This window comes from Neofelis nebulosa, chromosome 1, assembly GCF_028018385.1.
Source record: "Neofelis nebulosa isolate mNeoNeb1 chromosome 1, mNeoNeb1.pri, whole genome shotgun sequence".
Lineage (NCBI taxonomy): Eukaryota > Metazoa > Chordata > Mammalia > Carnivora > Felidae > Neofelis > Neofelis nebulosa.
This window is the reverse complement of record NC_080782.1, coordinates 114,760,877-114,776,234: the sequence shown is the minus strand read 5'-3', so window position 1 is coordinate 114,776,234 and position 15,358 is coordinate 114,760,877. Positions and strand designations below refer to the sequence as shown.

General features: G+C 35.3%; 1 protein-coding gene and 1 long non-coding RNA gene across 4 annotated transcripts in view; both read left to right on the top strand.

Moving 5' to 3' along the window:
- Positions 1-15,358, top strand: part of GPBP1 (GC-rich promoter binding protein 1) — a 75,826-nt gene that overhangs the window by 50,984 nt on the left and 9,484 nt on the right. For 2 of the 3 annotated variants that reach the window (XM_058732040.1, XM_058732049.1), the window contains exons 7-11: positions 18-77; positions 7,179-7,363; positions 7,930-8,070; positions 10,653-10,820; positions 11,271-11,458. In XM_058732040.1, the coding sequence (XP_058588023.1) occupies positions 18-77; positions 7,179-7,363; positions 7,930-8,070; positions 10,653-10,820; positions 11,271-11,458 (742 nt within the window). The remainder of the gene's footprint in view (positions 1-17; positions 78-7,178; positions 7,364-7,929; positions 8,071-10,652; positions 10,821-11,270; positions 11,459-15,358) is intronic. The other variant, XM_058732056.1, reaches the window with a different exon arrangement.
- LOC131512904 (uncharacterized) lies at positions 5,382-6,827 on the top strand. Its single transcript, XR_009262374.1, has 2 exons — positions 5,382-5,811; positions 6,083-6,827. It is a non-coding gene; the product is annotated as an uncharacterized LOC131512904 (long non-coding RNA).

Sequence of the window (15,358 nt, the reverse complement as noted above, 5' to 3'; positions counted from 1 at the left end):
TCTACCACTCTCCCCAGGCCTACACGCCCAGACACACACATACCCAACCAAAAAAATCTCCCAAGCTCCTCTCTTAGGTATGTTTCCTTATTATTCAGTTTTTCTGGGAACAGCTGATTGCATAAGAATATAGAACCACCTGGAAGGTGTTAAATAGAGTCTCTTAAGAAATTAGGAATAATTTGGATTTGATTAGAATGAAAGTAAATAAAAAATTAATGTCAGTGAGCTTTTGTCATATAAAATTACCTATAGATACTATTGGTGCTGATCCTTGGTTAATTTAATAATTTTAGAAATGATTTAAAGGCAAGTACATCTTTGAAAATATTGAGAATAAAATGTATTAATATAAAGATTTTGGTTCTACTGTTTCAGGGTTGGTCTAAGGATTTTGAGCACTAGTTGAAAAGATGTTTAAAAGGAAGATGTTCTGTGCCTTAGGTAAACTAAGAAGTGTGTTTGCATTAGAAAAAAGAAAATGGTTAATTGTGGCTTGATTAACTGTTAAATTCCCAGTACTTCCCATAGGAATACAATGAAGTTTTCATTGTATTACACTTCACTATTCCTTTCTCACTTTCCCCCCTGGGTTCCCAAATATCGTTTTCCCCATTGCAACATTTAAAATAGCAATGTTCCTGAGGAAGACATGAGAGAATTTTAGGAAAGACTTCAGTAGAACTTTTCTAGTGCTACTTCCTTCCAGGTAAGTAAAAATTTAATAACCAAAATGTAATATGTATTAAACAAACCAGTTTGTCCCTGAAACTGTCCTTTTGTAGATCAGAAATTGCAAGAATCTAAACAAAATATCCCAATTAAAAAAAATACCTTGAGGGAAAGTAATTAAACTGTTTAAAATGTAATTACATAAGTGTAATTCTACTTAGAACTTATTTAGCTTTTTTAAAAACACCTTCCTGCAGCTTATATCTGTGACTTTTTTATTGTTTTGATCTTAATCAGGAGCACTGTTGTTGGGTGTCCAAGATTAATGCTTACTAAATTAATCTATATCTTTAATACTTGAAAACTAAAAGGTACTTGAGTGTGCCTGTGACCTTTTTAAAATACTCAGTTGTGTGACTGATATATTTGGGAGGTGAGAAAGAGAAAAAATGATGTGTATATGTTTGTATACAATTTGATACATAATTAGTAATTGTTGATTTGTGTGTTTTCAGAAGTACTACTGGCTATTTTTGTGTTGATGAATTATGTCAGCAATATATTATTGGCAGAGTCTGACATTTAGTTCTAAAGATACTAAATAATGAAAAATTTCACTCATAGTAATTAAGCATAGTGTTGTTTAAACTTAGCATTTATTTTTGTGTCTGTTCCTTGATAACTTGATGAGCTTTCCTGGTTTTGCTTATATTTGATATACTACTTAAGAGCATCAATATTCATTTTTAAGAATTTTATTTGCTTGGCTTTCTAACAGCAAATTGGTGACTATTTCTTAAAGATGGGTTATTTTCTAGAGAATTCCAATTATAGTAGCCAAAAGCATACACATTGAGTGACATGCATGTTTGCATTAAGTGAATTCGATTATGATGAAAGCCAGTGAATTTTGTTTTTTAAAGGAGCTCTGTAAGTAGAATTAGGAGAAAGGAATAATCCTTACCGAATTTCTTTGTAAAAGTATCTGTTGGTAGTTTATACGTGGAAATGACTCCACTTTCCTTGAATGTCTTACGAAAATAGTTTTTAAACTTAGAACAAGAAGAAAAAGGTAATGCAACATACGTTAAAGGTTGATGAGGGAAAATTAATAGAGTTTGATTAGACAACTTGACAGAAGTCAATTTTACTTGCTTGGAGTTAGAAGTATTATTTTGTTCATCGTGTAAGTTCTTTTAGAAGTATGAGTGATGTAGGGGGCCTTATTAAAGAAAAAACACCATACCCCTATTGTTGGCTTACATTATAAGTTAATGAAACTCATTTGTTTCAAACTTCTATTGTGAAACAAAACAGATTTGTACATTAAAAAATTGAAAACCAAGAAGATTCAAACCACGTCAGTTTCTTTAAGTCGGAAACATTTAGTTTTCTGCATTAAAATTAGCGTTCACGATAGGAATTTGTTTTTATTGCTGAGGTTTGGGTTTGATATTTGTGTATTACTGTATTTTATGTGACTAAGTTTCTTCTTCAAATTAGTGTGAAAACTTAATTCACATGTGATTCACCCTTCATTTGGCCATATGCTTTTGTTCACCCCTTAAAGTTAACTCTTTTGTCAAGATCATGAAACCAAGTCAGTAACTTGGCATCAGAAAAGGGTGGACTTTGATCTCACTTGGTAGTACGCAGACTTTTTTTCTGACCATTTAGTTACAGGCCTAGTATGCTTATTTTTAGTTGGGGATGGTAACAATTTGAAGTATTTGGCATAGCAGTAAATACTTGAATTCCCATTTTCTCCACTAGTATATAATATAGTAGTTAAGGACATTTGTTATGGAATGAGATAGATCAGGGCCCCTAACATTAGGTGTTTTACCTGATGGTTAGACTTTTGGGTAGATTACTTAATCTGAGTGAATTTTTTCATCTCAGAGATGAGGGTGATCACAATTTTAATGAGAAAAGCAGTATAAATATTAAATTGCATAAAATATTAAAATTATTGTGTAAATCAATCTTTGTAAAACACTTGATCATGTTAGAGTTGTTTAATGAACCTGAACGTTAGCTAAGTTATGTTCAAATCTAGTTAAGTGATGGATATTCTTGTAGATTCATTAAAAGGCAAAAAAAGAGGAATTTTTAGGTTAGAGATCAAAGAATAAAGTAATAAGTGATTGAATCAGAAAACGTATAGAAGACACTTGGAGGGAATGTAGTGAAAGACAAGAGGATGAAGAATTGAAATGTTTGCTCTTAACTACACATGTTGCCAAATTAGTTTGTATTATAGGTGGCAGTATTTTAATTGTTTTTTTATAGAAAGAATTGAGCCAGTCCTCCTCCCACCATTGACTTTGTATTTAAGAAAAAAAATCTCTTGTATCCATAGATATTGGGAGAGTATAAATAACAAGGAAATAAAGGGATATTTAAAGTCAGTTATTGTCAGATAATAGTTTGTGAGGGTAGCAGAAAACAGGTATATGAAAATCTAAAACTCCTTTGCATTCAGGTGTTTTTAACTTAAATTTCAGTGACGATGCCTGCTTATCTGAGTTGGAAATAATATGGACGTGTAATTTACAGAGGAAGTCACTGAGATCACTTACTTTCTAGTTTTTTTTTAATACAAGTGTTTGCATATTGTTAACCAGTTGACAAAGTAAATGGAGAAAGAATAGAAGGAGACATTGGATACTGTTTGAATCTAACTGCTTCAGCACTTGAAAGATTAATGTCAGAATTTGTAGGGAGAATCTGAACAGATGAACATGTTTATGTTTATAAGTACATTTGAGTCTTGAACAGTGCAGGAGTTGGGGGCCTTAATGCCTCTTATCCCACCCCTTTGGTCGAAAATCCCTGTATAACTTTTGATCCCCCCGCCCCCCAGACTTAAGTACTACTGATAGTGTACTGTTGATTGAAAGCCTTACCAATAATATAATTGATTAAAACATATATTGTGTATTACATGTATATTGTGACAGAGTAAGCTACGAGAAGAAAACCTTATTAAGAAAATCATAAGAGAAAATATACTTATAATACTGTTATGTATTTATTGGAAAAGTACTTGCATGTAAGTGGACTGGTGCATTTCAGACCTTGTTATTCAAGGGTCAACTGTAATATAAATGACTCAAAATTTGGACAGTTAGTGCTGCCATCATCCTTTCCATTACTTTTATTGTAATGGTTGCTATTAAGAGCTCTTGTTATTAAATGGGCAGGTTTATGTAGTATATTCAGCACAGTTACATAGGATATAGGTTAGTCTGTGTTTATTTCTGTTAGGATTTTTCTCATCTTCTGTAATTTTGTAAATCAACTTAAAGTTTAATACAATATTGAAATATGATTGGAAGCATACTATAATGGAGATAGTCTGACTTCTAGATTTTTTTTCTAGTATTTTAAAATATTTTACAGTAATTCTCTGACAGGAGCTATTGTTTTTCATTTTATAGATGAGAGAATTAATAGAGTTGGAACAAGATTCTATCAGTCTGGTATAAATGTCCATGTTCTTAACCTCTGTACTGTACTTACTTTGCTACTTAGTCTTCTATGATTTATTTCTTAGGCTTCACATTTCTTCTTTTTTTTTTTTAAATAGGTTTCACACCTAACGTGGGGCTTTAACTCAAGACCTTGAGATAGAGTTGCATCCTCTACCGACTGAGCCAGCCACATGTCCCTTCACCTTCCTTCTTTATAGAATATTCTGTCTTTGCCCTGAAGGCTTCTTTGAGGAAAAAGCCACATTATTTTTTGCTCTAGATGTCCAGGAATCCAGTTTTAGGAAAGTGAACTTAGTAGTCAGGAAGTATGTTGAGGTTTAAAGATAACATACCTGTTTGCTTGTCTGCTCTCTCTCTTCTGCCTTCTAATTTTGATTAATGATTGCTTATACACAAAAGTTTTCTTTATTTTTTTCTTGAACCTTCAGCTTTCCATGTGGGATCATTTTTCGCCTGCCTATAGTACATTGTTTAAGATTTCCTTTAGTAACTTTCTTTTCATAGCGATTGATCTTTGAAAAGTTTCACTTCTGCCCTCTGCCATGTGTGGCTTTTTCAAGTACAGGTCTGTAATCCAAGATTCAGGGGTGGATCAGTCCCATCCTCAGCTGTTAGGTTCCTTTGTGCACACTCAATAAAAGTTTTTTTCTTTACTTCTTGATAAATGTGGGTTGACATCACCCCTTGCTGATGATGGTGACTCTTTTCCTGTTGTATTTGTTTTCCTCCATTATAGTAATTTTAACATAGGACCTACTTTAAGGTAAAGAAGGTAAACTTGTGTGCTTAATGGGCCATTTTGAACTGGAAGTGTGCTTATCAGTCATGTTTGAACTTCTTTAATTGTGGTGTACTGATAGAAATGTCCTCTGTTTCAGCACTTGACTTTCTGAGACCTTGCAAACTCTTACTGCCTTTTGCATTTCCCAGTATCAGTCATTACTAATTCTTGAGATTCCTTTTAGCAATCTTTTTTTTCCCCAGTTTTATTCTCACCATCATCATCTGTTTACTAGAATAATTGCAAAGCTTAAATGGTTTAGTGCTGTTTCTAGGGTTCTTTTTCACCTGTGAGATCTTTCTTTCCCTTCTTTTTTCTTCTTCTTTCTTCTTCTTTCTCCTCCTCTTTCTTCTTCTTCTTCTTCTTCTTCTTCTTCTTCTTCTTCTTCTTTCTTCTTTCTTCTTTCTTCTTTCTTCTTTCTTCTTTCTTCTTTCTTCTTCTTCTTCTCTTATTTTGACAGAGAGAGCACGCATGCGTCTGGGCAGGGGAGGGGCAGAAAGACAGGGAGAGAGAATCCTAAGCAGGCTCCATGCTGTTAGCACAGTGCCTCTATGGGGGGCTCGATCCCATGAACTGTGAGATCATAACGTGAGCCAAAATCAAGAGTCAGACACTTAATCAGTGTTGACACCCGGGCACCCTGAAACATCTTTATACTTAATTTTTGTTTTGTTGACTTAATTGTGTAAATTCTTTAGAAAAGCTGTATATTGCCGATTTAATTTCTGTTTGTGTGACCAAAGATTTCTTTCTTAGCCTTTATTCCTTGGGCCTTGTAAGGCATCCAAGAAGTTGGAATATTTGCCTTAGTAGATTAGCCATGTGTTTAACTTTTAAGAGGATTTGCTCAGTTTGCTCTAGGTTCTTGTTCTTTTTTTTTTTTTTTTTAAATTTTTTTTTTCAACGTTTTTTATTTATTTTTGGGACAGAGAGAGACAGAGCATGAACGGGGGAGGGGCAGAGAGAGAGGGAGACACAGAATCAGAAACAGGCTCCAGGCTCCGAGCTGTCAGCACAGAGCCCGACGCGGGGCTCGAACTCACGGGACGCGGGGCTCGAACTCACGGACCGCGAGATTGTGACCTGGCTGAAGTCGGCCGCTTAACCGACTGCGCCACCCAGGCGCCCCTAGGTTCTTGTTCTTTTATACATCAGCAGTAAAATGAAGTAGCATACCAGCTCTATATTTTGAAGATTTTGAAGCCTCAGATGAAGTTTGAGAGTCTCTTCATGCCCCTATAAGTCCTTGTTTAGTTTTTGAGATGATCCAGTAGGAATTTTGGTTTGGTTTGTTTGAGGTGGGGCATCATCACAAACATTTAGGCAACTCAGCATGTCACAGGAACTTATTTAATACACAATGCTAATCTTGATTTAGATTTCCTAAGCTTTCTCCCCTTAATTCTTTTATTCTAAACTCTTCAACTATGAAACTGACACCTAGAGAATTTTTGTAAAGGAAGAAAGACATACTTCACCACAATAATTGTGAACATGCTCACGTGTAATACCTACACTAACTAAATTCTAGGATTAAAATTAAACTCTATGGGCAGTTTTTCATATTTTAGCAATTGAATTTCTCTTGAGAAAACAGCTCTGTTAGCAATTATTCCTAGTACTATCTTCAGAAGAATTGAGTTTGTTACCCTATAACTTACATAATGCCTTCATTATAGTTAGATGGCCAGTAAATATTTGAATGACTTGGTATTGTGAAAATAGAATTCTGTTTTCTATTAGTCACAACTTGAGTAGCAATTTAGAAATTGAGGGACTATAGTTCTTTGTTTATTGATAGTAACTTTGTGAGATAAGAATGAGAAGGAGTTAGAAAAACTATTTTTTGAAAATGGAGAAGAGGAAAATATAATGTACTTTATATTCTAAGCCTTAGGAGACTAGAATGAAATTTGCAATTAAAAAAATTAATTAACGTTTTAGGCCAGTGTTCAGCTGAATTCATTTGTATTACTTGACATTGTGCAATCCTTGCTATATTCTGTTTATGTTTTAGCTTTATTTCTGAAGCAGGAATATAGCTTATACTTATTTAGCTTAATTATTTTGCCCAGGAAGCAGCGATTATTTTTAAATATAATCAAGGATTGGATTATGCTGTTTGTGTGTGTGTGTGTGTGTGTGTGTGTGTGTGTGTGTGTGTGTGGTTTAATTTTATGCTAAAATTTAAACTGTATGTAACTCTTGCTCGTGCTTTATTTATGCAGAATATCCTCCGAATCCTAAATCTAGAGCTCCAAGGATGCTGGTCATTAAGAAAGGTAATACAAAAGACTTACAGCTATCTGGATTCCCAGTGGTAGGAAATCTTCAGTCACAACCAGTTAAGAACGGGACTGGTCCAAGTGTTTATAAAGGCTTAGTCCCTAAACCTGCTGCTCCACCTACAAAAGTAAGTTCTAAATTGTTTAAAATGCAAGTTTTAAGTTGGTACCAATTGGGTTACTTTGAGAATAGAATGTTAAAAAATTTTATACCAAAGTGGGAGGGGTTGTTGGTGGGATACTGACTTTAAAGTGGAAAGAGTTCACCCATTGTGTATCATTAGTTTTAATTATCTTTTAAATGATGTGTGTGTTTGCTCATGTATGTGTTTTCTTATATTATTGGTAGTAAATCTATAAAATTTTGTTTTGCTAAATAGTACATAGTGCTGTTTCCTTGGTGTTCAGTTTTAGGTTTTTGGAACTCGTACTTGTGTTTTCTTGATATTAGGCAAAACAAACCTAACTTCAGGTTTGTAAGACCTTGTAAAAATAGTAATGTAGTCAGATTTTTTTTGTCTAAATACCAGGCTTTGATTTTAGTTGTAGAAAAAGAAGAGAAATATGTAGGAATGATGTAATACAATAATTATTTTTATGAGTCACACACAGTCATCTGTATTGTGTTCACTTTGTTTTTCTCCTCTGAATAATCTGTTTTTGATAGACATTAATGTTTGATGTTTTCCTCTAGCCTACTCAATGGAAAAGCCAAACTAAAGAAAATAAAGTTGGGACTTCTTTCCCTCATGAGTCTACATATGGTGTTGGCAACTTCAATGCTTTTAAATCAACTGCCAAGAATTTTAGCCCATCTACAACTTCAGTGAAAGAGGTATGTTATTTAAAATTATTCCTGAGGAATGCAACATATCTTAATTATACAGTGTAATAGTGAACAAAAGGCATAGATTGATTAAATGAATACATTAAAATGAGATATTTTAGTTATTCCCTAAAACTTGATTCAAGTACTTTGCTCTTTGCTAATCAGTTTTGCACTTTAAGTATGGATAATTTAAATATATATTTAAAAGTTTATTAAAAAATTTTTTTAATGTTTATTATTCAGAGACAGAGGATGAGCATGGGAGGGGCCGAGACATGGGGAGACAGAATGTGAAGCTGGCTCCAGGCTCTGAGCTGTCAGAACAGAGCCTGATGTGGGGCTTGAACGCACAAACTGAGATGATGACCTGAGCTGAAGTGGGATGCTTAACTGACAGACACCCAGGCACCCCTCTTAATGTTTTTTTGAGAGGCAGAGCACAAGCAGGGAAGGGTCAGAGAGAGGGGGAGACACAGGATCCAAAGCAGGCTCCAGGCTCTGAGTTGTTAGCACACAGAGCCCGATGTGAGGCTCGAATCCATGAACCATGAGGTCATGACCTGAGTGGAAATCAAGAGTTGGACACCCAACCCATTGAGCCACCTAGGCTTCCCATTGCCACAAATAATTTTTAAGAAAAGAATTATGAGGGGCGCCTGGGTGGCGCAGTCGGTTAAGCGTCCGACTTCAGCCAGGTCACGATCTCACGGTCCGTGAGTTCGAGCCCCGCGTCGGGCTCTGGGCTGATGGCTCGGAGCCTGGAGCCTGTTTCCGATTCTGTGTCTCCCTCTCTCTCTGCCCCTCCCCCGTTCATGCTCTGTCTCTCTCTGTCCCAAAAATAAATTAAAAAAAAAAAAAGAAAAGAATTATGACAGTTGCAGTTTTGACATTTGTGTTAAGAGTTAGGCTATGCTGTAGGATTGAACTTTGACTGAAAATGAGGATTTGTATCATATAATCTTCCATTGGGTATGATGGACATTTCATTATTTTATTAACATGTTTTATTAGTGTTAACACTTAAGGGGCAGGAGAGGAGAAGAGGGAGGGAAAGGTGCATATTGTTACTTTATGGACTTAATATGCCTGGTAGCTTAAGTATTTTTTTGTCATTTGGCCAGGTTTCTGAAACTTCTAGACCAGGGAGTTCTCTGATTAGTTGAGGATCAAAAGACACTTGTGACTATGTTGCTACATTTGAAATTGCTCTCAGTACTTTGTTGGAACATCATAGCCCCTCATAATCATAGAAATTTAGAACTGGAATGAAGGGACCAGCATTCATAGCTGGTAATTGTGGCTTAGATTCCTTATAGTTTGTAGATAGTGTTGCCAATAGTTAAGCATTATGGTAGTTTTCCATGGCTACAAATTTTTGTGACACGGAGTTGTAACATTCTATTTTCTAATGTATTCCACTGTCAGAACCCCCAAAACAAAAGGACTCTAGTATACAGGTCTCTCCCTACCTCCCTCTTGCCCAACCACAAATATTTTCCTTGGTGAAATCCTACCTGATAAACCCTCTGTGTATCTGTGTGTAAATAATTATAAAATAGGTTTTATTGGAACTATTATTAGGACCCTAAAACTGAGGAACACAGTTTTAAAAACCACTCTTATATGTATTTTAGGCATATTTAAATAGCTTTAGAATATTTTATAAAATTGTATTTAAACTCTCAATTTAGGGGGCACCTGGGCAGCTCATTCAGTTAAGCATCTGGCTCTTGATTTTGGCTCACATCATGATGTCATGGTCGGGCTCTGTGTTGGGTGTGGAGCCTGCTTTAGATTCTTTCTCTCCCTCTCCCCACACCCTGCTTGCACACATGCCTTCTCTGTGTCTCTCAAAAAAAAGTAATTAAAAAAAACCCTCTTAATTTAAAACAGTAGTTTTTAGTATTGCCAGACCTTAATTGTTTTATGCTATAACAAAATTGGTTTGGTTTGGTTTTGTTTTTAACGTTTTTATTTATTTTTGAGACAGAGACAGAGCATGAACGGGGGAGGGGCAGAGAGAGAGGGAGACACAGAATTGGAAGCAGGCTCCAGGCTCCGAGCCATTAGCCCAGAGCCCGACGCGGGGCTCGAACTCATGGACTGCGAGATCGTGACCTGAGCTGAAGTTGGACGCTCAACCGACTGAGCCACCCAGGCGCCCCTGTTTTGTTTTTTTTAAAGAAAAGTCTTTTGGGCACCTGGGGGGCCGAGTCGGTTGAGTGTCCCACTTCAGCTCAGGTCATGATCTCGCGGTTCGTGAGTTCAGGCCTCACATCGGGCTCTGCCAACAACTCAGGGCTTGGAGCCTGCTTCGGATTCTGTGTCTCCCTCTCTCTTTGCCGCTCCCCTGCTCACGCTCTGTCTGCCTGTCTCTCAAAAATGAATAAATGTTAAAAAAAAAATTTATAGAAGAAGAAAGAATCTGCTCATTCACTGGGGTAGATAAAACATACAGGTATAGAAGAAAATAGAATTAAAATCAGTTTTGTATTGTGAATAAAGATGAAATAGGAAGTTATGGTAGTTGTGAACTTTATATTGATACGCTTTGTCTACATGTTTATTAATATTTGAATTTTTTCTAGTGTAATCGCTCAAATTCCTCTTCACCTGTTGACAAACTTAATCAGCAACCTCGTCTAACCAAACTGACACGTATGCGCACTGATAAGAAGAGTGAATTTTTGAAAGCATTGAAAAGGGATAGAGTAGAAGAGGAACATGAAGATGAAAGTCATGCTGGCTCAGAGAAGGTAATTGAACTTGTAGTAACTCTTGGTTTGACATTAACATGTCATTGAACTATTTAGACAAATAATCATTTAAGACCTTTGAATAAACTTTATCAAAATAATCATCTTCCTGAAAGCAACGCTAGTTTGTTTATTTGCATAAAGAATGACTTCCTTTCTGAAGCAGTTTTTGCTCATTCTGGTGTTCCTGTGCAAAAATAATGTTTTCTTCTGTTTTCCACATTGCCTATCTTCATCCTTTTGATTTGCCTTTGTTGAATAGTCGTGAAGAAATAGTTGGAAAGCTTTGGGGTATCCTTCACAGCTTAAGTTTACATGGTCTGAGAATGTCTCCTAAATTTAATGATTATAACATTTATGTATTGTCTGGAAATGTAACAAGAGTCTATTAAAATTTTAGCAATTGTATTCTCTATCTCATTCTTTTTTTTTTAACTCCCCCCAAACCAGGATGACGACTCATTTAATTTGCATAACAGTAATAGTACTCACCAAGAAAGGGATATAAACCGAAACTTCGATGAAAATGAAATTCCACAAGAGAATGGCAATGCCTCAGTAATCTCCCAGCAGATCATTCGGTCTTCAACCTTCCCACAAACTGATGTTCTTTCAAGTTCGCTTGAGGCAGAACACAGGTTAGTATTCATTTTTATTCTTTTCTTTGTGTTCTTTACAGGATTTTGATATTAGTATGGAAACGTTGTGATCTATTTAACAGTTTTATTGAGTTATTTACCACAAATTTTGGTGGTAGATATTGGGAGCGGAATTGATATGTTTAACATTTTGAGACTGCCAAACTATTTTCCAAAATGACTGTACTGTTTTACATTTTCATCAGCGTTATATGAAGGTTCCAGTTTCTCCATATTCTCACCAACATTTGTTACCATCTGCCTGTAATTTAGCCATTCTTTTTTTTTTCTGTTTTTTTTTTTTTTTAAGTTTTATTTGAGAGAGATAGCACAAGTGGGTAGCAGTGAGATCATGACCTGATCTGGCCCCTAGAGTCAGATACTTAACCAACTGAGCCATCTAGGTACCCCTAATTTAGCCATTCTAATGGAAATGAAATGAAATGAAGTGTTATCTTTTTGTGGTATCTTTAATATGTGGATAACAAGAGGTATCTTTAATACGCATTTCCCTTAAAACTGACAGTGACGAACATCTTTTCAAGTACTTATTAGCCATTTGATGTCTTTTTTGAAGAAACTTCTGTTGACATTCTTTGTCCATGTTTAAAGTATTTGTCTAATTGTAAACATTCTTTTTATATTTTGAATATAAGTCCTGAATCATAGGCATAATTTGCAGGTATCTTTTCCCATTGTGAGTTGTCTTTTCACTGTTTCAGTGGTACTGTTTGAAATAAAAAACTTTTGATGAAGCCCTTTTACCAATTTGTGTGTGTGTGTGTGTGTGTGTGTGTGTGTGTGTGAGAGAGAGAGAGAGAGAGAGAGAGAGAGAGTGAGTGAATGTTTGTCCTGCCTCCCCCCTTACTCTCCCGGCCTTCCTGTAACTCTATAGTTAAGAACAGGTATTTTTTTGTAGAAATGCCTTACCCTTCATGTGGTCTTGAAATAAACCACATGGTTTAGCATTAGTAAATGAAAGATTTGTGGACTTCTGCTTAATTGCTTTTGATTGTTTTGTTTGTTTTAATTTTAAAAGAAGACTTTAGTTGTGTTACAGAAATATACTTCAACTGATTTAACTCCTCCATGAAGGGAGAAATTATGGCACCAAAACTTAAGCTCTTCTGCCATAGATACTAGGATTATTTTAGATTACTGTTCAGTCTACAGCTTTCATTTTTATAAGCTTGATTCCATACATATTTATGCAGTTTGCCAATACAACTTCTAAAGCAAGAAAATGCTAATATATGCAGTTATATCATCATGTATTAGTCTGCAACTGCTTTGTGTAAGATGAAATTTAAAAAATTTTGTTTATTTTATTTTGAGGGGGAGAGATAGTTGGGCCGGAAGGGGCAGAGAGAGAGAGTGAGAAATTCCCAAGCAGACTCTGTGCTGTCAGCAGAAAGTCCCACGAGGGGCTCGAACTCAGGAACCTGCGTGCAGATCATGACCTGACCCAAACAAAACCAAGAGTCTGACGCTCAACCGACTGAGCCACCCAGGTGCCCCAGTTGTCAGGTTTAATTATATCATCAAGATAGTTTGAATGGCTCCAACTGATAGATTTGTGGTATCATGACTTGAGCAGAAGTCAGGAGCCGGACATCTAACCAGCTGAGCCACCCAGGTGCCCTTGAATTGTTGTTGACTAAAAATTCTTAACACCTTCTGGGACCAGGCTAAGTGTCAAGTGATACTTGTTAACTGCCTTAGTGATCAACTTGACTTTCTGTTTGGTTTAATGCCATTTCTCAGAGAATTTCATTTAATTCTAAGACAAGGGGAAGTGGGCTATACCTACTGTGGAATAACTTAAAAATTTATATTAAAGACTCCTTTAAGTCTTTGGTCTTTTTGGCCCAGTTCATTATTATTTATTATCCTGATGATTTTGGTTCCCTTTTACCAAAGTATGTTCTGCTCTTTTTAGATGCAGCTGTAACTATTGTATATTAGAATACAGGCATTTGTGTTGATTTTTATAATCCCATACTAACGTGGACTTCATTTTTCCTTAAAATAATTTATTGGGCTGATGATAAATGCAAATGCCCTTTTGATGAGAGTTAATTTAGCTAGATGAATTTCGAGCTGACTTAACTAGGTAATATCTATAAATTTCCTTGTTTGGGCAAACTATATTTTATTACTGTACATTTAGTATGAATGGATCAGTAGCTACACTTTTTATTCCCACCCCAGTTGTAGAATTCCCGTTTACCTCATACTATATAGATTGTGGCTGAGATTAGGCTGAGTAATGTCTGCAATGTACTGTGATGCAGAAAATAATAGTAAGCATTAATTCCTTGTTTAGAATATAGGCATAAGTAGACATTCCAGTTTTTTTTCCCATTATTCTAGTATATCATCTTATATACCCCCTTTGAAGCTACTGTTCTGTAGTATAGGTATAATTTGTGACACAATTTCTCTATCAGGGATCCCTCTCTCTCTTTATCTTTTATAAGTAGTGCTGGTGCGATCATCCTTGTATTTATATCCGTAAACATTTGTATAAGTGTGTATAAAACATTACTAGGAATGAAGTTGATTGGTCACATGGGCACACCTAATTAGACTCTCCTTTGTTAGTACCCAAAGATGTTTTTTCCACTTTCCATTTTTACCAGTAGTCCTTTAAATATTTCTATTCAGACAGTTGATAGAAAAGAAGTCTTGTCCATAGAAAGGAAAGCATACAAACCAGACGTTCTAATGATAGTAAAAGATGAGTTTTCTTTTAGGGGAGATACAGTATAGGCGATAAAATAAAGGTAAATTATTTACCTATAAAATCTCTTAAGACTGTGGTAAAAAAAAGTTGAAACTTAATGCCTTTTGATTTTTATATATGCCTTCATTATTTTGTAGCAAAAGAAAGTTGAGCCATACTTGTTTGAAAATATTCTTGATAACCCCGATACCTATAATGAGTGTTTTAATTTTAACACTTCATTATTATTTCTTCATTTGCAGACATATTTAGTGTAGGAAGTATTTTGGTGGTTTCTTTGATTCATGAAGACTCCGGGAAGAGAGATTTGAAGTTCCACACCTCAATACAGTTTGATCCTCTGGTGGTGACTAACAGGAGAAAATGGAGAGAATAGGGTTTAGGAACCAAGCTAAATAGAGCAAGAAGAGAACATTCTAAATTGGAATAAGCTGTAGCGGGGATGGGTGGGAACCCATGCTGCATAAGGAGATTATCAATGATGACTACTTAAATGAATATTTCATTATATATATGTCTTTTTTTTTTTAAGACCTAATATTATTTTGTGGAAATGTTGTGTGTTCTAAAAAGAATTCCAAATCAGTAAAAAGAAGTAAACCTACTACTACTTTGGAAACATTTTAACTTTTTAAAATGTTTATTCATTTTTGAGAGGGTGAGTGGGGGAGAGTCAGAGGATCCCAGGTGGGCTTGGCGCAGTGAGTCCAATCCAGGGATTGAACTCCTGAACCTTGAGATCATGACCTGAGTGGAAGCCAGAATTTTTTAGCTTGAGTTTTCTTTCTGCTTAATATAGTATATGTTGTGTATGTGTTCCACAGATAATATATTAATACATTTTTTAGGTAACAAAGTTAATGGCTTCTTCTAGATGTGGGGTTTTATTTCTTTGAAAGGAGGTGGTATTTCTTTTCCATGGCTTTAGATTTCTTGTAAACTTTGGTTCTTGAGTTGTGTGCATATTAAGTACTTACATTAATTGAATTTAACAAACCAGGTGTCAGCGATACAGATCACAAGGATGAAGATTGTGTTGCTCACATGTGTAAACTAAAATATAAAATGAAAAGTTATAGAAAATGTAAAATAGGAAAAATACGGTATTTTTAATTTGGTGTCAAGTTTCTTAATTATTTTTTTAAGTTTACTTA